Source organism: Stegostoma tigrinum, chromosome 9 (assembly GCF_030684315.1).
Source record: "Stegostoma tigrinum isolate sSteTig4 chromosome 9, sSteTig4.hap1, whole genome shotgun sequence".
Classification (NCBI taxonomy): Eukaryota; Metazoa; Chordata; class Chondrichthyes; order Orectolobiformes; family Stegostomatidae; genus Stegostoma; species Stegostoma tigrinum.
Window position 1 is genome coordinate 87,092,915 of NC_081362.1, and position 26,274 is coordinate 87,119,188.

At 41.6% G+C, this 26,274-nt stretch overlaps 1 protein-coding gene across 8 annotated transcripts in view; it reads left to right on the forward strand.

Annotated features, from left to right (window-relative positions):
• zgc:172136 (uncharacterized protein LOC566376 homolog) overlaps positions 1–26,274 on the forward strand; it is a 114,462-nt gene that overhangs the window by 82,029 nt on the left and 6,159 nt on the right. For all 8 annotated transcript variants that reach the window (XM_048536602.2, XM_048536601.1, XM_048536597.1 and 5 more), the window contains 7 exons: positions 3,690–3,876; positions 10,598–10,753; positions 18,749–18,814; positions 18,961–19,029; positions 21,297–21,471; positions 24,109–24,441; positions 25,280–25,384. In XM_048536602.2, the coding sequence (XP_048392559.1) occupies positions 3,690–3,876; positions 10,598–10,753; positions 18,749–18,814; positions 18,961–19,029; positions 21,297–21,471; positions 24,109–24,441; positions 25,280–25,384 (1,091 nt within the window). The remainder of the gene's footprint in view (positions 1–3,689; positions 3,877–10,597; positions 10,754–18,748; positions 18,815–18,960; positions 19,030–21,296; positions 21,472–24,108; positions 24,442–25,279; positions 25,385–26,274) is intronic.

Here is a 26,274-nt window from a genome sequence, read left to right on the forward strand (position 1 = left end):
AGTCACCAGGTGGGATCTATTCAAGAATGCTGAGGGAGGCAGATGAGGAAATTGCTGGGGCTTCGTACGAAATCTTTGTATGCTCTTTACAGCAGTTACAGGCAAGGTCCCAGAGGACTGGAGAATAGCCAATGTTGCTACTTTGTTTAAGAATGGCAAAAGTGATAATCTGGGAAATTACAGGCCTGTGATCCCTACATCAGCAATAAACAAACTATTGGAGAAGGTTCTTAGGGATAGGATTTACTCACATTTGGAAAAGTATGGACTTACTGGCGTCAGGTAGCATGCATTTTGAGGAAATGACAAAGGTGACTGGGGACAAGGTGGTGGATGTTATTCAATGGACTTTTGCAAGGCCTTTGACAAGGTCTTTCATGGCAGGCTGATACAAAACGTGAAGTGACATGGGATCTGCAGTGAGCTGGTAAAGTAGGTACAGAACTGACTCGGTTGTGAAGACAGAGTAATGGTGGAAGAGTGTCTTTCTGACTGGAGAACTGTGACGAGTAGCATTCTACAGGGATCAGTGCCGGAACCCCAGTTGTTTGTAATATACATAAATGATTTGGAGGAGAATGTAGGTGGTCTGATTAGTATGTTTGTGGACAATATAAAGACTGGGGGAGCTGTGGATAGTAAGGAGGGTTGCCAGAGGATACAGAAGATATGGATAGGCTGGAGACTTGGCAGATGGATTTTAATCCAGACAAATGCAAGGTGATGCATTTTGGAAGATTGAATGCAGTAAGGAAGTATACAGTAAATGGCGGAACGCACAGTAGCATCAACATACAGAGGATATCTAGGTGTACAGGTCCACAGTTCCCTGGAAGTGGCAACACAAGTGGATAAGGTGGTCAAGCAGGCATATGACAAGGTAAGACTTTGGAGGGATATAAAAATTTGCAAGTAATGTTGCAACTGTACAGAACTTTAGGCTATATTTAGAATATTGCGTATGGTCTGGTTACCAGAAGGAGGATTTGAGTTATAAGTAGAGGCTGGATAGGCTGGGACTTTTTTCCCTGGAGCGCAGGAGTTGAGAGGTGACCTTATAGAGGCTTATAAGATAATAAGGGGCATAGATAAAGTGAATAGCAAAGGCCTTTTCCCTACAGTTGGGGAGCTCAATACTAGAGGGCGTATGTATAAGATGAGAAGGGAAAGATTCAAAAGTGACCTGAGGGGCAACTATTCCATGCAGAGGGTGGTGTGTATATGAAATGAACTGCCAGAGGAAGTGGTAGATGCAGGTAGAGTTACAAAATCTGTAAGACATTTGGACAGGTTTAGAGGGATATGGGCCAACCGCAGGCAGGTGGGACTAGTTTACCTTGAGATATCTGACTGGTGAGGATCAGTGGACAAAGGGTTTATTTTCATGCTGTGTATGGTTTGGAGGGATTTTAGCTCTGAAGAGAGATTGGACAAACTCTGTTTGTTTTCACTTTGTAGAATGAGGGATGACATGATAGAAGTTTGCAAAATTACAACAGGCATGGTTAGAATAGATAGCCATAGTTTTATTCTCAGAGTTGAAATGTCTGTTAAAATGAGTCAGAGGCTTAAGGTAAAAGGGAGTAAGTTTAAAGGAGATGCGAGCGGCAAATTTTTTTTACATAAAGCCTGGAATGTGCTGTCAGAGGAAATAGTGAAGATAGATACAATAACGATGTTTAAGAGGGATCTTGACAAAGACGTGAATACACAGAATAGAAGGATACCTATCACGTAGAGGCAAAAGGTTTTACTTTAGAAAGACATCATTTGTCAGTCCAGTCTTGGTTGGCTGAAGAGCCTATTCCTATGCTGTACTAATTTTTGTTCCAGAAGGAGCCCGCTCAATCCATTGTGTCTCTATTGGCTCTTGAAAAATTTATCCAGCTAGTCCCATTCTCCAGTTCTATCTCCGTAGAGCTCTAAATTAATCACTTTCAAATACATAACCAGCTCTGGAATCTGCCTCCACCACATTCCCAGCCAGCGCATTCCTTATCCTAATAACTGAGTAAAGAAGTTTTTTCTCATCTCTTGCTGACAGTTTTGAGATTGTGACCCCGAGTTACTGACAAACAGCTAGTGGAAATAGGATACCCTTCTTTACCATGTCAAGGTTGTTCATAATTTTGAATGTACACCGTAAGGTCACCTTTTAATCTTCTCTTCTCCAAGGTGAATAAACCCAAATTCTCTAATCTTTCCTAGTGTCTAAAATCCCTCATTCCTGGTATTATTCCAGTCAATCTCTTTTGCACTTTCTTCGGGGCTTTAACATCCTTCCGTAAATGAGATGCCCTGAACTGAACACAATACTCCAAATGTGGTCTGACCAATGATTTGTCGAGGTGTCGTATCATTTCCTTGCTTTTACAATCAATGCCTCTATTTATAAATCCAAGGATCCTATAATCCTTAACAGCTGTTTTATCTTGCCTGGCCACCTGCAGAGAATGAAGCATATAACCTGAGGTCCTTCTGCTTCTGTACTCCCCTCAAAGCTGTACCACTGAGCCTGTTTTGTCTCTTCGTGTTTCTTCTACCAAAATGTATTATCACACATTTCTCTGCATTGAAGTCCCTGTGCTAGCTGTCTGCCCATTTGGCCAATTTTTCAATATCCCTCTATAGTTGCTCAGCATTGTTCTCACAGTTCACCATCCTCCCCAGTTCAGTATCATCTGCAAATTTAGAAATTTTGCCCTCATCACCCATCTCCAAAACTCCATTTATCGGCATTGTCACAAATGGTCCTGATGAATGCAGGACAAAAACCTTTGACAAATGTTTGCTTTCTCCGGTAATATGCTGTAGTATGAAGCATCTCTTCGAACATATGTTTGTTGTGTGATTGCTCAGCATTATGTCTTTGCCAAATGTCACTTAAGTAAATAAGTAAGAAAAATAGAGGTCAAATAATTTTGAGCAAGTAAGACAGAAAGTAATGATTGTGCCCTGATGAAGGGTGTAAACACAAAACGTCGACTTTCCTGCTGTTCTGATGCTGCCTGACCTGCTGTGTTCCTCCAGCACCCACACTGTATTGATTGTGTAAGCCGCTGATGCGTTCTAATTTTCAAACAAACTGTTTGCCTGCAAAAAAAATTGATAATGTTGCACTTCATTTTAGACAACTGGTAGATGGGAAAATAAATGTAATGTCAGGGTTCTTTCCTGGTGTGCAGTTAGAAGAACTATTTAGTTGCTGCTACATGTGAGGGAGGAGCGAGCATGGATGAAATGCTTGTAACACAAATCTGACCCTTTGTTTCCATCAATTTATTGGCTACTCCTCTTCAATTTCAGCTCTTGTGAAGGTGCCTCTAGCCTGCAGGTCACCAATACTTTCCATCTACGCTGAGTGCTTGCATTTTCAGGTGGACACCCAATAAGCAGGGTTGGGGGTGGCCATTGTACAGGAATAAAGAGATATGTCCATGACTGATTTTCACCTCACTCTTGCTTGCTTTCCATTATGTATTCTTACAAGTTGTGTGACTCCTGTCACGATTTCAGTTAGGATCAGTTTTCACAGTGCAGTGTTATTTAGGCATTGGCTTCTGTAGCTCTGCTATCCACTGTGTTCATGAGCCAGGTTACAATTCCATTTTTGAAACAATGTCAGCAGAATGTGTGTAGCTTGTATTGTCAGCTGTTTAGCTCATTTCCTGACTGTCCTATCCCTGCAGTGACAAGAAAGCCAGACATTTCTACTATTGCCAACTGAAAGAGCAGGTTTTAAATTCACGGTGCACAAGTAAAGAGGAAGTCTACTTTCTGCTGACAGCATATGCTCTGCAGGCTGATCTGGGCAACTACAGAAAGCGTGTGCACACCGGAAAATATTTTGAGCCTCAGCATTACTTCCCTCAATGGGTAAGGATAATTTTTTTTTTGATTTTGGTTTGTTACGTTAACACATTATTTTCATTATTGTGGGTGCAGTTACAAAATTTTTAACATGTTATTGACTGGGAGAAAATATTCTTTTGAGATACACCTGTTTGTTGCCTTTTCCTAGGGTCTGAAGATGTCTTGGATGTTGCACAGTTGGTCTTTGGACCAGGCGACATTATATTGCAAACCCTATGAACGTGAGAACAAGTATAATAGCTTAGATTATTGTGGCTGGTTCGTTGCTCCGCAGATGTTTCATTACCTTGCTGGGTAACATCATCAGTGCAACCTCCGATGAAGCACTGTTGTGTTTTCCTGCCTGTTATTTAAACTCTGGTGTCCATTGAGCTGGATTACCTCACTTCCAGTTTTCCTTCACAATGGAGTGTACATGGGGTCTAGCTCTATGTGTTTATTGATGGATTTCTTAGTGGGGTACCAGGCTTCTAGAAATTCCCGTGCTTGTCTCCGCTTTGCCTGTCGAAGATCCTGGGACAAATCCACTCTTAAAATCTTAGTGCAGTTTACATATTCTTAGCTAAAGTACTTGTTGTGTGTATAAAACAAGAATCTCAGCAAACAGCTTACTTCTATAAACTGGTAGCTTACTGACTTGTGTTCAGTTTATAAGTTGCTTCAAGCCATATTCTACCCAGACCAAAAAAAGTTCAGGTTTCCTTGTCATTCATCAGTCTCATAGTTTTAAGATTGTGGCTTAAGAAAACAAATTGCGTCTTATTCCGATTAAATCAAGAAAGTAAGCCATGTATGGCACAAGAAACATATTTTCAGTTCAGAAGAAATACCTACCTTATACAAATATGCCCTGTGTAACTATGTAGACTAAAATAAAATTGACAGCAGAGTAACAGTACATTTGGCCCAACCTACCGGTGCTTATGCTCCACTTTAAGCCACCTCCTATCCTCTCTCATCTAAGTCCGACCCTCTGTTCTCCTTCTCCATAATGTTTGTGTCTAGTTTCCACTGTGCTATTCACATGAACTGCATCGCTGTGGTAGCAAATGCTAAATGAGGGTTTTCTGATTTGTTATTTGATTTCTTCGTGGCTACCTGATATTGTTGGCCCCGTCATCAAAAATATACGATCCACTGCACATAGAAATGTAGAATATAGAAGCAGGTGTAGGCCATTCTGGCCTTCAGTTCTGTTCAGCCATTCAGTATGATCACGGTTGATCATCCAATTCAGAACCCTCTCCCTGTCCTCACCACACATTGTGATTCTTTCAAATGTAACAACTATAGCAATTCCTTGAAAACACCTCAACCTTTCGTAAAGTTAGTAACCTCAGAGATGATTTATCCAATGTTTCATAAAACACAGTTTTAAAAATTACACAAAATATCACTCCCCCTCGACACATGCCAGCGGAGCAAGAACATTCTGACTCATATCCTTCGTGTCATGCAAGCAAAAGAAAATTGCTACCTACTCACTGGTGCATGACATAAAATTGAATGAAGCTTTTATTGAAAGAGTGTAATGAATATTTCAAGGTGAAAGATACATTGAAGGGAACTGTTGAGTGTAACAGGTTGTTTTGCCTCCGCCAAGATTTGCAAGAAATTTCACAGTTTTCCCCCAAGGGTTTGTTAAAAAAAAACTCTTTCCTCACAAGCACTGGTGAATGTTGGTGCTTGTGTTAACAAAATGTAGCAATGGGTCAGTGATGAGAAGGCTGGTCTTGCAGCCTGGCTCAGGGACTTTTGTGCACAGCACAATGGAGATGATCTCATTGAAAACTTACAAATACCTAGAAGAATGGACAGGGTATATGCAGGTAAGATGTTTCCCCAAATTGTTGGAGTTTAAAACTAGGGGGCTTAACTTAAAAGTGGGAGTTGCCACTTAGGTCTGAGCCGTGGAGAATTTTTCTTTTACTCAAAGGATTGAGAACCTTTGGAATTCTGTACCGCAGAGAACTAAGGAAGCTCAGTTTTGACTATGTTTAAGCTTGAAATTAATCGATTTCTGATGACCAATTGTATACAGGGTTATTGAGATGGGTGAGTAAAAAGCATTGATGTGTTGAATCAACCACGATCATATTCAGTAGCTGAGTAGGTACAATAGGCTGAATGCCTAAGAGACAATGGGAACTGCAGATGCTGGAGAATCCAAGATAATAAAATGTGAGGCTGGATGAACACAGCAGGCCAAGCAGCATCTCAGGAGCACAAAAGCTGACGTTTCGGGCCTGGACCCTTCATCAGAGAGGGGGATGGGGTGAGGGTTCTGGAATAAATAGGGAGAGAGGAATTGGGAATAGGGGATGGAATTTTTGCAGGAGGGTGGGTGGAAGGAGGTGTATTCTAGGTAGCTGTGGGAGTCGATGGGCTTGAAATGGACATCAGTTACTCCATCTCAGGCAACCAGCTTGTAACTGATGTCCATTTCAAGCCCACCGACTCCCACAGCAACCTACAATACACCTCCTCCCACCCACCCTCCTGCAAAAATTCCATCCCCTATTCCCAATTCCTCCGCCTCCGCCGCATCTGCTCCCACGATGAGACATTCCACTCCCGCACATCCCAGATGTCCAAGTTCATCAAGGACCGCAACTTTCCCCCCCACAGTGATCAAGAACGCCCTTGACCGCGTCTTCCGCATTTCCCGCAACACATCCCTCACACCCCGCCCCCGCCACAACCGCCCAAAGAGGGTCTCCCTCGTTCTCACACACCACCCCACCAACCTCCGGATACAACGCATCATCCTCCGACACTTCCGCCATCTACAATCCGACCCCACCACCCAAGACATTTTTCCATCCCCACCCCTGTCTGCTTTCCGGAGAGACCACTCTCTCTGTGACTCCCTTGTTCGCTCCACACTGCCCTCCAACCCCACCACACCCGACACCTTCCCCTGCAACCGCAGGAAATGCTACACTTGCCCCCACACCACCTCCCTCACCCCTATCCCAGGCCCCAAGATGACATTCCACATCTGCCAATGTGGTATACTGCATCCACTGTACCCGGTGTGGCTACCTCTACATTGGGGAAACCAAGCGGAGGCTTGGGGACCGCTTTGCAGAACACCTCCACTCGGTTCGCAACAAACAACTGCACCTCCCAGTCGCAAACCATTTCCACTCCCCGTCCCATTCTTCAGATGACATGTCCATCATGGGCCTCCTGCAGTGCCACAATGATGCCACCCGAAAGTTGCAGGAACAGCAGCTCATATTCCGCTTGGGAACCCTGCAGCCTAATGGTATCAATGTGGACTTCACCAGCTTCAAAATCTCCCCTTCCCCCACCGCATCCCTAAACCAGCCCAGCTCTTCCCCTCCACCCACTGCATCCCAAAACCAGTCCAACCTGTCTCTGCCTCCCTAACCTGTTCTTCCTCTCACCCATCCCTTCCTCCCACCCCAAGCCGCACCCCCATCTCCTACCTACTAACCTCATCCCACCTCCTTGACTTGTCCGTCTTCCCTGGACTGACCTATCCCCTCCCTACCTCCCCACCTATACTCTCTCCACCTATCTTCTTTTCTCTCCATCTTCGGTCCGCCTCCCCCTCTCTCCCTATTTATTCCAGAACCCTCACCCCATCCCCCTCTCTGATGAAGGGTCTAGGCCCGAAACGTCAGCTTTTGTGCTCCTGAGATGCTGCTTGGCCTGCTGTGTTCATCCAGCCTCACATTTTATTATCTAGGCTGAATGCCTAATCCTGTTCTGGTGTTCCTATGGACACCACCCTGTTTGAAGCATTCCGGCTCTCCTCCTGGAAACCCTTCAGCCCTGCCACCACCACAACCATCCCTAAGTTAATGCAAAGTCCATGTCTGTCCTGGCTCCCTCAGGACGGGTAGTCAGCGATTAAATTTAACAAGGTGTCAGAACAACCTTGAGTGGTTCCTGGAACTGCCTGGAGAGTGGCTGGCCTCATTTTTGTAGGTAATACCCAAAAATGATGGCAACAGTGAATGGGCAGGAACACCTGAGAACAACAGCTAAGCTAGGAGAGGAGCAGGAACTTCCTTTTTGGGCCATGTGTGGAAAGGGCAGTGGTAACATGATAAACAGGGGAAGCTGAACGAGTATCATTTTACTGATTTCAAACTTTCTCTACAAAGCATCCAGAGACAAAATGATCTATTCCCATGGAATTTTTGATGTTCTGAAAGTATATCTGATGCAGATTTTGTGGAAAATCTGCAGAATCAACCGTAACACAATTTTGTTCTAAAAACAGACTAGATTGACCAAGAAAGTATCAGTCAATAGCCAAGTGGCTTTCATATCTGTAACAAGAAAAAAATTTTCAACACCTTTTCAGTTCTGAAAATGTCATACTGGACTCAAAACATTAACGCTGCTTCTCTCTCCTTATGTACTGCCAGACCTGTTGAGTTTTTCCAGCATTCCCTCCTCTTGTTTCAGATTTCCAGCTTCGGCACTATTTTGCTTTTATTCGTTTCATATCTGTTTGTGAGTGAATTAAAGGTGCAACTATTTGGCATTCCATTGTTGTCATATAGAATGATGTTTTAAAAAGCAGTTCTCCACAAACCTGTTTTCCCTCTCTGTTTCAAAGCGGAACTGTTTTGTTCACACTCAGAATATGACCAGGCAATGAATGGTATGTCTTTTTTTAGTTCCAGCTATGCCTAGTGACATTCTCCAGGTTTGATGTCATAAAAAAAGGGAGTTATTCTGGGCCTGAGTCAGAGTTCAATCCTGAGAATGCAGACATTGCTAAGTTTTATGTGAGTTTTGTTTCTGATAGGGCAGATGTAGATCTAATTGAACACTTGGGTGACATTGCCACTGGTTAAGAGAATGTTAGAAAGATAAACCCAGAAATTGCAGCCTTAACATCAGTGGTGAGGAAATGTCTGGTGTATCATGCAAATTAACGTGGTAATGATGAAGTTTATACATGATGATGCACCTCTGACATCAACAGTCACATGTGAAGAAAAGAGGAATGCAAGACCTATACCAGAGAGCTGTGATCAGTATTCTGTATGAGAAAGAGTTTACTGAGAATGAGAAAGAGTTACTCTGAGATGAAGTAAAGATGTAGATTTCCTGGAATGCACAGCAAGACAATTATCAACTTCAACTCTCAACTCGGTGAAAGCTGCCCTTTGGTCTGCCTGAAACTTGTTGGTTTTCCAGAACAAGACATTGACTCCAACTGAATGTTGCAGACTGGTACATTCCAAGGTCCAGGACCACATGCTGAGGGACGTACTAAAGCTTGGGACAGCTGCTGTCAAAGTGCAGTGGAGAAAGACCACTGTCTGACGTCTTCCTTTGAAGTTAAATGGGGTCCGTTCAGTTATCGGACCCCCAGCTCCTCAAATGCATGTAACTTAGTCTTGTAAAAGCAAGAAATGCTTTGGGTTTGTTTGGATAGTTACACTCCCATGTTTGTTTGTTTCCTTAATATGCTACTGTATAGAACCAAAGTGCATTTGTGACTGTGTGGAGATATTTTTATGAATAAGGTATAGTTTAAATAACAAGATATAGATACAGCAGACTCGCTGTAGGAAGCATCTAGCTGAGTTGAGCAGCCTCCTAAGCGCAGTACAGACACTCAATGCCCAGACAGCAGGCAGGCTCCAGGCTTGAGGCCATGGAAATAGTGGAGACCATTGCTTTAATCACAGAGCAATTTGGCAAGACAATAATCTAGCAAAAGATTATTTTGGCGTATGGAAAATTATTGATAATAAATAAAAAAACAGAGTGGCTTTGTTCAAGATAAATCTTGTTTGACTAATTTAAGTTCTTTAAATGTGGAGGCTGTTGAAGGTTGATGAAGATAGTTGGTTGTGATTAATGCTGTGTATATGGAATGTCAAAAAGATTTTTGATATATTGCTATTGCACATCATGTCATCCAATGATCCAAAAGTGAGAGTAATGTTGACATGCTGTTCATCAGAATGGAGGGGAGTGTTCGGTGATGTTCCCAAGTAGTCAGCATTGGGATCACTGCTGATTTTGATATACTTTAATAATCTAAACTTCGGTATGCAGAATGTAATTGCAATATTTGCAGATGCTGTGAATTATGTTTTGGAATTCCAGATGGAACACTTTTAAAGGCAGGCATTCCACAGGCATTAAGCTTGACATTTGCGAGCCCGTCCTCCAGGTGCTCCCATCATGTCGAGCTACAACGCTGGGGTATCTATTAGTGATAGACCAGAAAATGGGCAAATGTCATTGTTGTCTTGTTAGGTTGAAATGTTCTCTCCAAATTGTGGGGGGATGCAGTGGTGAAAGAAAGCATTTATAATTACACTGCTGAAGAAAATTACAGCTGAATGCTTGGTTGCATTTTGCTTTTCACAGCTTGAGCTGCAGTCAGAGAGTCAAAGGATGGCAGTACTTAATTTCGCAGCACCAGAATTAGTTTAATGAGCTCCATAATTATTAGTCGTTCCATTTTAGTTTTTCCCAACTTTTGCAAATAAATATTTAAAATAATCTGTTTCATTAAAAGAAGTAAATAAAAACTATCAGTTCATGTGCTTAACTGGATATAACTAAGAATGATGATTGTTTTGATCCGTAGAGATGAAGCATTGCATTGTTGGCAATGAAAGATGACAGACATATTTTCCAGCCCACATGACTATATTAATTATGATACTTAGAGCTTTAACAAAAAATGGAATAATGTTTGCTTTGTTGTACATAGGTAATTAACAAAAGGGGCTGTGACTACATTTTGAAGCACATTCCAGAAATGCACAGAGAGCACCGTGGCCTGTCTCAGAAAGAGGGGTTGCTGCGGTTTATTAAAGAGGCTTGCCTTTTGGAGGATGTGCCTGTTCATTATTACAGGCTCCAGAAAGTAAGAAACATTATTTTCTTTTCATTTGCTATTATTATTGTTACAAAAATGGGAGGAGAAAAAGTTGCAGATAGTGCACACACAGTTTATTCTGCAAGATTTAAAAATAAGTCTTTTCCACTGGCCTTGGCTGACAGTCCAGTACTCTGGTTGGTCCTGTGTCGGCTGATGGTGAATGCAGTCTCAAAGAATTAGACTGCATTCTAATTGAGAATTATTGCTATGACTTTATTTGTTGGTGTACTGGTGTCGTGGCTATGTGTACATGTGAGCCACACACGTTCCAGTATATATGTCTGTAAGTGGTAGGTTGTGAGCTAAGAGCATTTAAGTTTGTGAAGTAGCAGTGAATTCCCAAGGTGATTTTAATAACCTTTTGTTTGCATGGTGTCATAGTATATGAGAACTTCATTTGTGATATTAGTAAAAATATACAAAATGCTACCTCTTGCAGATCAGAATGGTAATGTGATGTAGTAAAAACATAGAGACATAGAAGACAGGAACAGGACTAGGTCATTTTGCCCTTTGAATCTGCACCCACCATCAACATGATGTAGCTGATCATCCAGCTCAGTACCTTTTCCTGCTTTCTCCCCATACCCTTTGATTCTGATAGCCCAAAAACTATACCAGACTTCTTGAAAACAGTTAATGTTTTAGCCTTAACTGTTTTCAGTGATAGAGAATTCCACAGGCTCATCACTCTCTGATGACTGCTTTGAAAATTATTGTCTTTCTGGACTAGTCATAGAGATATACAGCTCAGAAACCAACTTTTCGGTCCAACTCGTCCATGCTGACCAGATACCCTAAGTAAATCTGGTTCCATTTGCCAGCATCTGGCCCATATCTCTTTAAACCCTTCCTTTTCACATACCCATGCGGATGCCTTTTGAATGTTGTAATTGTACCAGCCTCCTTCTCTTCCTCTGGCAGCTCATTCCATACATGATATGCACAAAAAAGTTGTCTGTTAAGTCCCTTTTAAATCTTACCCCTCTCACCTTAAACCTGTGTCATCTAGTTTTGGACTCCCCTGGGAAAAAGATCTTGTCTGTTTACCCTCTCTATGCCCCTCATGATCTTATAAACCTCTATTATGTCACCCTTCAGCCTCCAACGCTCCAGGGAAAGTAGTCCCAGCCTATTCAGCCTCTCCTTATAGCTCAAATCCTTCAACAGCGGCAACATCATTGTATATCTTTTCTGAACCCTTTCAAGTTTCACAAAATCCTCCCTACAGCAGGGTGAAGCCTGAAGTAATGATGCAGAGAATGTGTTGAAATTCCACTGTATCTAGCAAGAGAATTTGAGTCCCTACTTAAAAAGTAAATCTGGAAATAAGAAGCATGTACCAGTAATTTATATTGTATGGTCAAAATGAAAACCCTGAACTTCCTTATGCACTTTGGGAAATGAATTCTGCCATCCTTAACTGGTATGTTTAGTTCACACAATTCAATCAGTTGTATCAAACTGTGCAACATTTAAGAGAAACTTCCAGGTGAATTATTCAATTACGGCTGAGATATTAAGGGTAATAATTAAACAGGTAATGAAGGTGTAGGTAGTCTATTCAATTGTATGAAGTCATTCCCAATAATAGCTGGGTTTGTACTGTGACTGTGCTTGGAGTTAGTCGAGCATCTCCATTTCTGTTTAGCACGTTTTGCCTTCCTAGAAGGACAGACCAAAGGAGTTGGGTTGCTGGGATGTTCATTTGAAAGTAGAGTGACCTTGAGAATTAGCAGAATTGACTGTAGACCCTATGAAGTCCCATGGCATCAAGAAACATTACCAACAAATTATCCTCCCTCAGCTGATGAAATTTCACCATTCCAAGTTAAACGCTATTAAAGAAAGCACAACTGGTAGAAAGGACATTCCACATCGATCTGCCTGTTGCTAATGCGTCTGTCTTTGACAGCACTGAGAGGACAGATCACTGCATTGTTCTAGTGTAAACCAAATTCCATTTTAATCTTGAACATTTTGTTCATTGTGTACTGTGACACTACTAATGCCGCCTCTAAGCTGCAGGATTATACAGTCGCTCCATGGTTCCCCTGAGGTTCCTTGCACACTGTTGCACTGACTCATTCACTTTCAGAAGTCACTGCTATGCATGCACTCTTTAAAAAAAAGAGGGATTATTGGACACTCTCTTTGTGTAAAGCAGCGGAGGCTCAAAGTATTAGGCAAAAGTATATACTACTGAAAAGGAAGAGCTGTAGAAAAAGGAGTAGTCAGCCATGGATGTCTAAGGAAATAAGGGAAGGCTATCAAATTGAAAGATAAGGCATATGAAATGGCAAAGACCAGTGGGAAACTAGAAGATTGGGAAAACTTTGAAGGTCAGGTGAAAGTCACACAAAAGAAAGCGATAAAGAAAAGTAAGATTATGAGAATAAACTAGCTCAGAATATAAAGACAGGTAGCAAAAGTTTCCACAAATATATATAAAAAGGAGTGGCTAATGTAAACGTTTGGTCATTTAATGGTAAGAAGGGGGTTTAGTAATGGGAAATGAGGAAATAGTTGAGGCATTGAACAGGTATTTTGTGTTGGTCTTCACAGTGGAAGACACAAATAACATGCCAGTAATTGATGAAAAGGAGACTAAGGTATGTGAGAACCTAGAAACAATCATTATCATGAAAGAGGGTGCTAAAAGAGATGGCAGGAGAAATAGCAAATGCGCTTGTAGTAACTTTCCAAAGTTCGCTGGACTCTTGGGCAGTTCCAGCAGATTGGAAAACAGCAAATGTGATGCCACTGTTTAAAAAAAGAAGTGGACAAAAGATGGTGAATTATAGGCCAGAGATAATGGGAACTGCAGATGCTGGAGAATCCAAGATAACAAAGTGTGAAGCTGGATGAATACAGCAGGCCACGCAGCATCTCAGGAGCACAAAAGCTGACGTTTCAGGCCTAGACCCTTCATCAGAGAGCTATATCAGAGAGCAGAATTATAGACCAGTTGGCTTAACTTCTGTTTTGGAGAAAATCCTTGAATCTATCATCAAGGAAGAGTTAGCAAGATATCTAGATAGAAATTGTCCCACTGGGCAGGTGCAGCATGGGTTCATGAAGGGCAGGTCATGTTGAACTAATTTACTGGAATTCCACGAAGACATTATGAGCGTGGTGCATAATGCGTGTATCTAGATTTCCAAAAGGGGTTTGACAAAGTGCTGCACAAAAGGCTGCTGCATAAGATAAAGGTGCACGGCGTGACGGGCAATGTATTAGCATGGGTGAAGGATTTGTTAATTTACAGGAAGCAATAAATGAGTACTTTTCTGGTTGGTGATTAGTGACCAGTGTGTGCCTCAGAGATCAGAGTTGAAACTGCTTCAGAGATAGTAGGAACTGCAGATACTGGAGAACCTGAAATAACAAGATGTAGAGCTGGATGAATACAGCAGGCCAAGCAGAATCAGAGGAGCAGGAAAGCTGACGTTTTGGGCCTAGACCCTTCTTCAGAAATGGCAGAAATTTCTGAAGAAGGGTCTAGGCCCGAAACGTTAGCTTTCCTGCTCTTCTGATGCTGCTTGGCCTGCTGTGTTCATCCATCTCTACACCTTGTTGTCTCAGAGATGGAACTGTAATTGTTTGCAATTTACGATGATGATTTGGAGTTGGGGACCACATGTAGTGTGTCAAAGTTGGCAGATGACACTAAGACAAATAGTAGAACAAAGTGTGCAGAGGCGTCTGAAAGTTTGCAGATGGATATAGATAGTTTAAGTGCACAAAGCCTGGTAGATGGAGTACAATGTTGATAAATGTGAATTCATCCATTTTGGTAGGAATGACAGTAGTGAGGACTATTATTTGAATGATAACTTGCAGCATGCTGCCGTGCAGAGGGACCTGAGTGTCCTTGTGCATGAATTGCAGAAGGTTGGTTTGCAGGTACCACAGGTAATTAAGAGAGCAAATGGAATTTTGTCTTTCATTGCTAGAAGGTTTGAGTTTAAAAGCATCGAGGCCATGCTGTAGCTGTATAGGGTGCTGGTGAGGCCACACCTGGAGTATTGTTTGCAGTTTTGGTCTCCTTACTTGAGAAAGGATATACTGGCACGGGGGGTGGGGGGGGGGGGGGGGGGGGGGGGGGGGTGCGCGTGCAGAGGAGGTTCACTTGGTTGATTCCAGAAATGAGAGGATTGGATTATGAGGAGAGACTGAGTGGACTGGGATTATATTCATTGGAATTTGGAAGAATGAGCAGGTATCTTATAGAAAGATATAATATAATGAAGAGTATGGATAACAGAAGCAGGGAGGTTGTTTCCACTGGCAGGTGAAACTAGAACAAGAGAGCATTATCTCAAAATGAAGGGGCCCAGATTTAGGACTGAATTGAAGAGGAACTTCTTCACCCAAAAGGTTGTGAATCTGTGGAATTTCCTGCCCAGTGACATAGTTGAGACTTCCTCATTGAATGTTTTCAAAGCCAAGATAAGATGGTTAAATTTTTTAAACAGTAAAGGAGTTGAGGGTTATGGTGAGAGAGTGAGTAAGTAGAGCAGAGGCCGTGAAAACATCAGCCATGATCTTATTGAATAGTGGCGCAGGTTTGAAGGGCCAAATGGCCTACTCCTGCCCCTGGTTTTTACGTGACAATGACAACTGCTGAAGGGAGATGTAAATAAGTTGTAACTTTTTTATTCATTAATGAGGGGAGGGGATCACTGGCTGAGCCAGCATTTATTGCCCATCCCTAATTGCCCAGAGGACAGTTCAGAGTCAACTACATTGCTGAGTCTGGAGTCACATGTAGGCCGGACCAGGTAAGGATGGTAGTTCCCATTTCTAAAGGACGTGAGTGAACCAGGTGGGCTTTTCCCAATAATTGACAATGAATTCATGGACGTCATTAGATTCTTAATTCCAAATATTTTTACTGAATTCAAATTCCACCATCTGCCACAGCGGGATTCGAATCTGGTTCTCTGGATTTACGTCCAGCAATAATACAATGAGGCCATCTCCTCCCATTTTTGTGTGATTAGAGTCAAAGACTGAGGTTATGGGGGGTGAGGGTGTGGTGGCGAGGATGGAAGAGATGTAGTATAAGGGGTTAATATGCATGTTTGACTAAGAAGGTTCTTGTGACTGTAAGATAGTACCTGCTAATAGCCTTGAGGCAGAGGTGGTCTTGACCTGTCTAAATTAATATTTTCTATGCTTAAGCAAAGTTTCATCCTGCTTCAAAAGACTCCAGTATTCGTCAACCTTTCTCCTGGATCCAACCATAATAAACTCATCTACAAGCTTGTAGTGGTGAAAGAACATTGTAATAGCTCAAAACTGGGCATCCGTGAAGCACTGTGAAGCATCATCATCAGCGGCATCTGTGTATGCCAGTGTTATCTGTAAAAACATGCCTCTTATCACAATCAAGCTAGCTAACCAATCCCAGTAGACAAAATGAGATGTCAACCAGTGAAGCTACAAAGCAAGCATAAAGCATTCTCATTGGATCGGTGTGTAGCTGTGCAATCCTGTCACAAATGATTGTAGACAATTAAGCAATAAATCGGAGGGGAATTTCTGGGAACATAAGTATTTTCAGCCTTATTTCCCCTCCCTCATACTCTACATCAATATTTAAGTTATGACTGACTCTGTAGCTTGCTATCTAAGAAAGTAGTTTTTCTGTATTTTTTTAGCATGCTACTGACCATGTGGAAGTGAATTCTATATAGTTAGAAAAGTCTTGAGTGTGTTGAAGCTGAGTTTCTGCCTGTTGAGACCTAGAAATGCAAAGGGTTCCATTAGCCTGAAGCAGATTACCATGTTAACTCAACGGAATGCCTGGTACTAATTCATCTTAGTTTTACGCTAATACATAATACCTGAAAACTAATAGTAACAGAAATTACAAATGTCTCTAATTTATACCACATTGACTTTCACATAATATTATTCTGTCGAGCAAAATAAGGTGGTTAATGAGGATGGATAATTTTGAATTCCCTTATGTTGCAACAAAGGTCATTATGGTAATAAGATGGAAATGAGAGTGATTTTGTAAAACAAATGTCATGTCTGCTGCTGACATTTTGATTTGGTGTACATAGGTTTCAGTTTAAATGTTTCTTTTAGATGCTATTAAAGAATATTGGCCTGTTGCAGCAGGAATTAATTTAAACCTTCATATTTGGCCTTCAGTGAAGCAAAACTGAAATCAGTGAATCCCTAGAGTGCAGATAAAGGCCATTTGGCTCATCAACTCTGCACTGCTCGCCAAAGAGTATCCCACACAAACCCACCTCCTCACCTTATCTCCATAACCCCACATCCAAGCAGCCAGCCCATCCATGGACACTATGAGACCAATTCACCTAACCTGCACATCTTTGATCTGTGGGAGGAAACTGGAGCACCCAGAGGATACCCTCACATACACAGGGAAAATGTGCAAACTCCATGCAGACAGTCACCCAAGGGTGGAATGGAACCTGGGTCCAAGATGCTCCGAGGCAGCAGAACTAACCATTGTGCCACCGTGTAACCCATCATATGGTAGCTTTTGATTCAATTAGGTCAATAGTTTAAAATTAAAGGTTTATGGGTGATAACAAAGTGTGGAGCTGCATGAACACAGCAGGCTGTTTTTAGTGGTAGGAAGACATTTTTCCATCCCCACCCTTGTCTGCTTTCCAGAGAGACCACTCTCTCCGTGACTCTCTTGTCCGCTCCACACTCCCCTCCAACCCCACCACACCCGGCACCTTCCCCTGCATCTGCAGGAAGTGCTACACTTACCCCCACACCTCCTCCCTCACCCCTATCCCAGGCCCCAAGATGACTTTCCACATCAAGCAAATATTCACCTGCACATCTGCCAATGTGGTATACTGCATCCACTGTACCCGGTGTGGCTACCTCTACATTGGGGAAACCAAGCGGAGGCTTGGGGACCGCTTTGCAGAACACCTACACTTGGTTCGCAATAAACAACTGCACCTCCCAGTCGCGAACCATTCCACCTCCCCCTCCCATTCCTTAGATGACATGTCCATCTTGGGTCTCCTGCAGTGCCATAATAATGCCACCCGTAGGTTGCAGGAACAGTAACTCATAGTTCGCTCGGGAACCCTCTCTCCCTATTTATTTCAGAATCCTCTCCTCATCCCCCTTTTCTGATGAAGGGTCTAGGCTTGAAATGTCAGCTTTTGTGCTCCTGAGATGCTGCTGGGCCTGCTGTGTTCATCCAGCTTCACACTTTATTATCTTGGATTCTCCAGCATCTGCAGTTCCCATTATCTTGGATCTTAAGCAGTATACATACTGTTGCCAACTTGTGTCTGGTTAGGTTGGATGTTCCCTATGGCAGAAGCTTGGTTTAAAGATTTGCCATAGAACTCTCTATGCTACATGTTCAATTTGTTCGGTGTGTACATGCAATGGTCATCCTTAGTATTGATATGTTTTGATCAACTGTGGAAAAAATGTGATCCAATATTTGTAGCGTTGGCCAACAATCTCAGCCACAACAACAATTACCTGTAGCAGCGTTAATGTAGTGAAACTCCCCAAGCCTTTTCAGAGGCAAGTTGGCAAATAAAATCTGACACCAAACCACATAAGGACGTGTTATGGCACAGAGTGTCATGGAGCTAGGTCAAGCAGCATCTCAAAGAAGGAAAGAGAGGTAGAAAAATGGGAAGCAGTTTGAGTTTAGGGCATGGGAACTGCAGATGTTGGCATCTATGAAGAAGCAATTAAAATGTGAGTCGCCAAAGAGCTCAGAATGAGAGTTGCACAGATTTGGGAGGTGTAGGGCTGGATGAGATTAGAGAGATAGGGAGGGGAGAGTAATTTGAAAATAAGCATGTAAATTTTAAAACCGAGGTACTGCTTAAATATAGGGATGATAGGTAAATGGGACTTGGTATGCATTAACACATTATCAACTAGCCCTGGATGACTTCTTGAAAACTATTTTGCCTTTATGCCTGTAACAATTTTTTTTTGCAGGATAAGAAAGAAGAGCGTCCCTCTGTAGTGCTTGGGCTCACTTTGAGAGGCATACATATTTATCAGGTACAGACTGTGCAAAAATGTAATGTTCATTTAATCCTCGCAGATTGATTATTCGGTTGCATTTTGAATTCCTCCATTATACCCTTGTATTTTTGGTGCAATTAATCGTCAAGCACATTACCTTTTTGATTTTGTATTGCTCGTAGGAATCTCATGGCATCCGACAGTTGCTATATGACTTTCCGTGGTCAAATGTCGGCAAGCTTACTTTCCTGGTAAGTAGAGGAATGTTGTCCTGCCAGCATTGGAATCTTGTAGGTCTAGTTTTCAACTATTCATTCTTCATTCCAGAAGTTTCATTATCCAGTGAATAATAGTTTCTCACCCCAAATATTGCTCAGTATTCATTTTCATGAAATCTATGGTCTTACTATGTTGGTTTTGCCCCTGTGATGGAATTATATTATGCATGAGTTTTTTGGGCATGTTATTTAAAATTGCTCTTGGCATTCAATTTTTTTTATTCCTCTGTAAAGTACTGGGAACTTCCTTGAGCTGTGTAAAAGCAAATTATTTTATTTCTGAACCTGGCTTCAGTGGCTGAAATCAGCCTTGATAGCTCCAGCTTTATCATCCAAATATACACATAAAAACAACTCTGCATTATACATAACAAGGTGTAGAGCTGGATGAGCACATCAGGCCAAGCAGCATCAGAGGAGCAGGAAAGCTGACATTTTGGGCCTAGAGCTTTCAGAAAAAAAAAATTCTGAAGAAGGGTCTAGGCCCGAAACGTCAGCCTTCCTGCTCCTCTGATGCTGCTAGGCCTGATGTGTTCACCCAGCTCTACACCTTGTTATCTCAGATTCTCCAGCATCTGCAGTTCCTACTATCTCTGCATTATGCAGGTTGTTTCATCAGGGCATTTTCAAACCAAACCTACAGAGAGGCACATGAGATGTAGTGCAGATGATTAAAAGTAGGAGTTAAGATGCCTCTTAAGTGAGGAGAGAGAGGAGGGGATGTTCAGGGAGTGAATTCAATTACTTAGAGCTTTGACACATCAGGCACAGCTGGCAGTGGTTGTATGATTGCACCAGGGAACACTAAAGACTATAAGTGAAGGAATACAGGAATCTTGGGGGAATGTAGATGGAATAGATCAGAGATGGGGAGGGCTGAGTGGGAGGCTATGAATGGATTTGGAAACAAAATTGAGCATTTCAAAATCAAGATGTTTTTTAGCTGGGAAGCAGTGTAGGTTAGCAAGCACAGACAAAACAAAAACAGCACTTGGTACGAGTTGAGGTACAGGCAAAAGAATTTTGGGTGACCTCAAATTCACAGTCTTTAATGGGAGGACAATCAAGGACATTGGAATTGGCAAGTATAGGGGTATGAAAGGTATGGAAGTGGCTTAGCTGAGGACCTAACTTTTTTTTAAGATTTTGAATTCAAGACAAGATATTGTAGCTCAGTTTTGTATCACTAATTAAACTGATGTCATAATCCTCCCTGTTATTTAACTTAAAATGATGCTTTTGAGAAAGAACAGAAACACCCTTCCATTTCTTTTCTTCTGTACGCACTGATTTTTTGAACCATAAAAGCAATGACACACCGATATACATATTGCCAGAAAGTACAATATCATCTGCTGTTGGATACCACTGATTTGTATAAGTGGTCACTTGTGGAAGATAGCTGATGTGCTTTACTTCAGAGTGTTTACATAGACTAAATAGTGAAGGGGATATTATGGATTATTAAAGTATGCAGCAATATCTAGTATTTTTTTAAGAATCGCTACAGTGTGGAAACAGGCCCTTTGGCCCAACAAGTCCACACCGAGCCTCAGAACATCCCACCCAGACCCATCCCCTATAACCCACCTAATCTACACCTCCCTGAACACTATGGGCAATTTAGCATGGCCAATCCACCAACCCTGCACAGTTCTGGGCCATAACTGGTGTTCTCTAAAGTAGGAATCAAGAGGTAGTAGTCAGTGTGAGGTGTTTACAATAGAATAAAATATTTCCCAGCAAACGGCGTGGATTTTATAGGCCAAATAGCTGTTAATTGCTCTAAGGACAATGGCAGCAGTGGCATTAGAATACCATTGCCTGCCAAGTCCCCTTCAAGACATACACCATCTAAATGAGGAACTATGTATCACTGTTCCTCCACTGTAACTGGATCAAAATCCTGAATTTGCATTCTAACCACAGTATGGATTTCCCTGTACCAGATGGGCTGCTGCAATGATGCAAGAAGGTACCTCAGCACCACCTTCCCCAGTGCAATGGAGCATGGGGTACAAATATTGCCTTTGCCAGCAACACACACATCGCATTAAAGATTTTTCTTGAACTAAACAATTTATTGAGGAACATTGTAGGCTTTTTCTTTCTTATCAATTATTAAGTTATTAAGTATACCTGAATTTCCTATGGAACTGAGCAGATGTAACTGAAAAGAACTAAGCTAGGGTCTGATCTTATTGTGTGATTTTAAACCTTTGCATCCCTTTTTGACGCAGGGAAAGAAGTTTGAGATCCAGCCAGATGGTTTACCCTCTGCCCGGAAGCTGATCTATTACACAGGTTGTCCGTTCCGATCCAGGCATTTGCTGCAGCTCCTCAGCAGCAGCCATCGCCTCTACATGAACATTCAGCCTGTGCTCAAACAAATTCGAAAAATTGAAGAAATGGAAGGTAAGAACAGAGAAAACAACCTGGGTGCGTGGAAAATATCAGGTGTATGATTTTAAACATGTGTAAAGTTCTTTTTACTTCAAACAACAAGTTGACCGAACAGCCAGGACTCTGCGGATATGCTCCAAGTTACCTCTAAGTTGCCGAAGTACCAAAAAACGCATAAACTTTGTCTGTTTGGAGAGGTCTTCTGTCCAATATTCCCTTCTCGACCAATGTCATCATAAACAGGTCATCTGACCAGTTTGTTTGCTTACAGTTTCTGAGATTTTGTTCTGATTATACCACAATTAAAAAGTAGCTTGTTGGCTGAGAAGGACTCTAATGATGTGATCAGGAACTATATAAAAATTTTTTTTTTCCATCCAGTCTTGTGTAACTGACATTTGGAACTGAGATATTAAATGTACAACTTATTGCAGATTCACTTTTTCTTTTCCTCAATGGTCATAATATTTTCTCAAGAGGGATACTGTTAGCAAATCAGCATCTGGAGAAGTTTTATTAGAGCAGAGCTACTCAATGCATAGTAAATCCTTTCTCCTCAGTAGACGTTGCATTGAGTCTGTTTGTGGTAAGCTGTTTGGAGGGCGTGCTGGTGCAAGGCCTGTGCAGTTTAAGATTTGCATCAGTGCAGTCACTGCTTTCAGAAGGTGGACTTCAGCAAGCCATCCTCCACGTTCAAGTGAAAGTGATAACCCAGAATAGGACAGCAGAGTGGTGATGATGATTAACTAATGTGAGGAAAATTTGAATCAGTGGAGTCACTGCTTCTAGAAGGTGGTTTACAGAGGGTGGTTTACAGAGGGTATGATGGCTGCCTAGAAAAATGTGGGGTAATGTATTTTGGAAGGTCTAATCCAGATGGAAAATATACAGTAAACAGCAGAACCCTAAAGAATACTGATAGGCAGAGGGATCTGGGTGTACAGGTACGCAGGTCACTGAAAGTGGCAACGCAAGTGGAGAAGGTAATCAACAAGGCATGTGGCATTCCTGCCTTCATTGGCTGGGGCATTGAGTTTAAAAATTGACAGGTAATGTTTCAGCTTTATAGAACCTTAGTTAGGCTGCGTTTGGAATATTGTGTTCGGTTTTGGTTGCCAACTACCAGAAGAATGTGGTGGTCTTTGGAGAGGGTACAGAAAAGATTTATCAGAATGTTGTCTGATATGGAGGGTATTAGCTATGAGGACAGGTTGGAGAAACTTGGGTTGTTCTCACTGGAACGATGGAGATTGAGGGATGACCTGATGGAGGTCTACAAAATTATTAAGGGAAGAGACAGAGTAGAACAGTCAGAAGCTTTTCCCAGGGTGGAAGTCAGTTACTCAGGGGCATAGGTTTAAAAGTGATGTATGAGGCAAGTTTTTTTTTAAACAGAAGGTGGCCGGAGGTGGTAGTGGAAGCAAATACAATAGTGACTTTTAAAGGGCATCTTGACAAATACATGAATAGGATGGGAACAGAAGAATACAGTCCCTGGAAGGGTAAAGGGTTTTAGTTGCGATGGGCAGTGTGTTGCTGCAGGCTTGGAGGGCTGAAGGGCCTGGTCCTGTGCTGTAATGTTCTTTGTTCTTTCACCATTACATTTTTTTAAATTCAAAGTTAAAGAGTTGTCCTCAGTCAGACTGGGCAATATGTAACAATACAGATTAAGGGAAGACATAAGAACCAGAGGAAGTTTTATTTCTGGATTCATAGGATTTTCTCCCAGACAGCATTGACTTGGAAGCCAAGACTTATGTGGGAAGGGATATGGGATTTTGGATTTGTTTTCCAGACTGCAAGGGGACTGAAAAATGAAATGGTTCAAGAATTATGTTTAAAACAGAGTACAGACAAACTATAGATAATAAAATGTGAGGCTGGATGAACACAGCAGGCCAAGCAGCATCTCAGGAGCACAAAAGCTGACGTTTCGGGCCTAGACCCTTCATCAGATGAAGGGTCTCTGATGAAGGGTCTAGGCCCAAAACGTCAGCTTTTGTGCTCCTGAGATGCTGCTTGGCCTGCTGTGTTCATCCAGCCTCACATTTGATTATCTTGGAATTCTCCAGCATCTGCAGTTCCCATTATCTCTTATCTACAGACAAACTATAAATTCTATTTCTTGGATTCTACTGGCTTAGTTAGTCTGGAACTTGTGAGTATTACACCCGGTATGTGCTTCTCTCAGGTTATTTCGGCTGCTGCTGCCATCTTGTGTTGTATTTATGAAAGGCCATACTGTACCTCATTGCTTGCTTCTGTCAGCAGGAAATCTGAAACATTTCCCAATCATTATGGTGAGAGACATTTTTAGTAATGGTTCTAATTCAGGTTTTTTTTACCCTGCGTAATTAATTTGAATCTGAAATAAATTGCTTAATGTGCACAGGACTTCCACCATAGATGTTTCATCTTAGTTTTGTAAGAAACCAGTATTTTTAAAGCATTATGAGAAACATCTCTATTGCGACCCTACTTTCAAAACTCAATTTAGACATGACAGCTTCCCACATCTATCTGGTAATTCTATACTTACTCAATTACTTGGAAGAGTGAATAATGTAACCAGTTTATTTTGCGTTATTTTTGGGAGACATACTTTTTGTATTTATATTAGCTTGCATTCCTTCACCTTGTGCAATACAGAGAAAAAGCGCTACAGAGAATCGTACATCAGTGATGCCTTTGAGATGGATCTTGAGCGACTAGATGAGCACTCTCATGGCAGTGGAAGCAGCCATGGAAGCACAAGGAATAAACGGCTCTCCCGTCAGTCAACAGTTAGCCATGGTAGTTCGCATACTTCTGGAATTGAGGCAGATTCAAGGCACAGAATGTCTGTGGAGATGACAGTGGATGAACCATTCTCCACTGAACTTGTGCACAGTATAGTTAAGTATAATAGCTCAATGATGAGCCGCAGGAGTTCCCACACATCAGGAATAGAGAGTAGCAGCAAAGAACGGACTGACGATGATGGTAAGAATTTTGGCACATTATACAAAATCGTTTTAGTTGTAGCACCATTCTCCTAGTTTGATATTACTACAAGAGTTTGTACAAAAGGTACAGTAACAACTACAAAATTCAGCAACGTGTCTGTGTCTTTGGAATGACATATTATTGAAATCATGACTGATTCTGGTAAAGAGGAGCCAAGACTTCTGTTAGGAAGAGGCTGTCTTTGATTTTCAAAAATAGTTTCCAAATTGATACCTAGTCTTATATAATGGAGTGCACTTAAGACCAACCTAAGAGTTTTCAAAAAGTACTAAGGATGGCATCACCTTGATTCAAAACCCATTAGGGAGACACCCCATTGTCAAACAGATACAAGGGCAGAATACTTTTCCTTAATTTAATTGAAGGTGCTGGTAGAACAAGTGTCCCAATGATAAATGAATAAAATTATTTTGCTTTCCACTGCTGGTAAATTCTAAGGTAATAACAATTGACTTTTGATGAGAATTCCTATGATTTTAGCTGATTTACACAAGGTTGAAGCATTGCAGGATCTTACATGACATGGGGAACTTACAAACCAAACTTTAAAATATAATTCCAAGTTAACCGTGCATGAATTGCACTAAGAAAGTTGTTAAAGCTTACATGCAATGTGTTGTATTTAATATACATGGAGTACAGATTGTATTACATTAGATTGATGCTCATTTACTTCAGTTTTTAACTTTCTAAATCAATCCCCAAAGGCTCTAGTCATTGGCTTATCCTTTAAATGAGTTAGCTAAGTTTTGTAAGACTGTTAGTTGTTAGATCTAATCATGCAATAACTAACTCCCAGTGTTTCCTGTTACAGAGGTGGAGGTCCCTGTTGATGATCCTCTTGAAACATCTCAAAATAATGATGTGATCAAAGGTGAATCTGTTGATTATCCCACTTTAAAATCGGACTATAGGCAAGGTAAATTGAGTGAATGGTTATAGAATGCATGCTCAGTAATGACCATCTCTAGTTCAATAACTTTCACTTCAATTTGGAAGGAAGTTTCAGTCTGAAATTAATGTTGAATGAGTGAAAATTTACAAAGATTTAAGCAAGGTTATGTGTCAGTTGAAATAAAGATCATTGGAGAAAACCTGGACAGATATACTCATAGTGGTTATGCTGTGATCAGTAGCATACAGCACATTGGAGCATCAAATAAAAGGCCAAGGGAAGAGACAGCTGGGATACAGTATTTTATTATAATGCTCTGAAGAAGTCAGGCAACTTCTCTTATTATTATTCACTCATGTAACGTAATGCATTATTGTCTAGGTTAGCATCTATTGTCTAACCATAACTGCCTTAGAGAAGGTTGTGGTAAGCTGCCTTCTTGAATTGAGGCTTTCCTTGGGTGTTGTAGCCTTTAATGCAGTTAGCAGGAGACAAAGGGTTAGTTAAGTGTCTATCGGGCAAAAAATTGTACCTAGCCAATGGAGATGATGCAAGAGGTGACTAAACATTTGGTCAAAGTGGTAAGTCTTTTTAAGAATGTCTGAAAAGAGAGAGAGGTGGATAGACTTTGGGAGGGAATTCCCTAGCTTTAGGGCTGGAGACTTGAGAACAAGGCTCAGTGTGGTGAAGGAAACTGAGTGCACAAAAGATTGGAATTGGAAAATGCTGAACTCTCAAGAATTGCAGGGCTGGAGGAAGTTAGATATGGGGAATAGCAATTGGGGAGATTTGAACAGAAAGGTGACAAATTTTTCAACTGAGCGATTAATGCATCGGGAATAATCAGATCAGTGAGCACATGGGTAATAGTTGAAAGGGATTCACTGTCAGGTCTGGAGGTTACAAGAGCATGG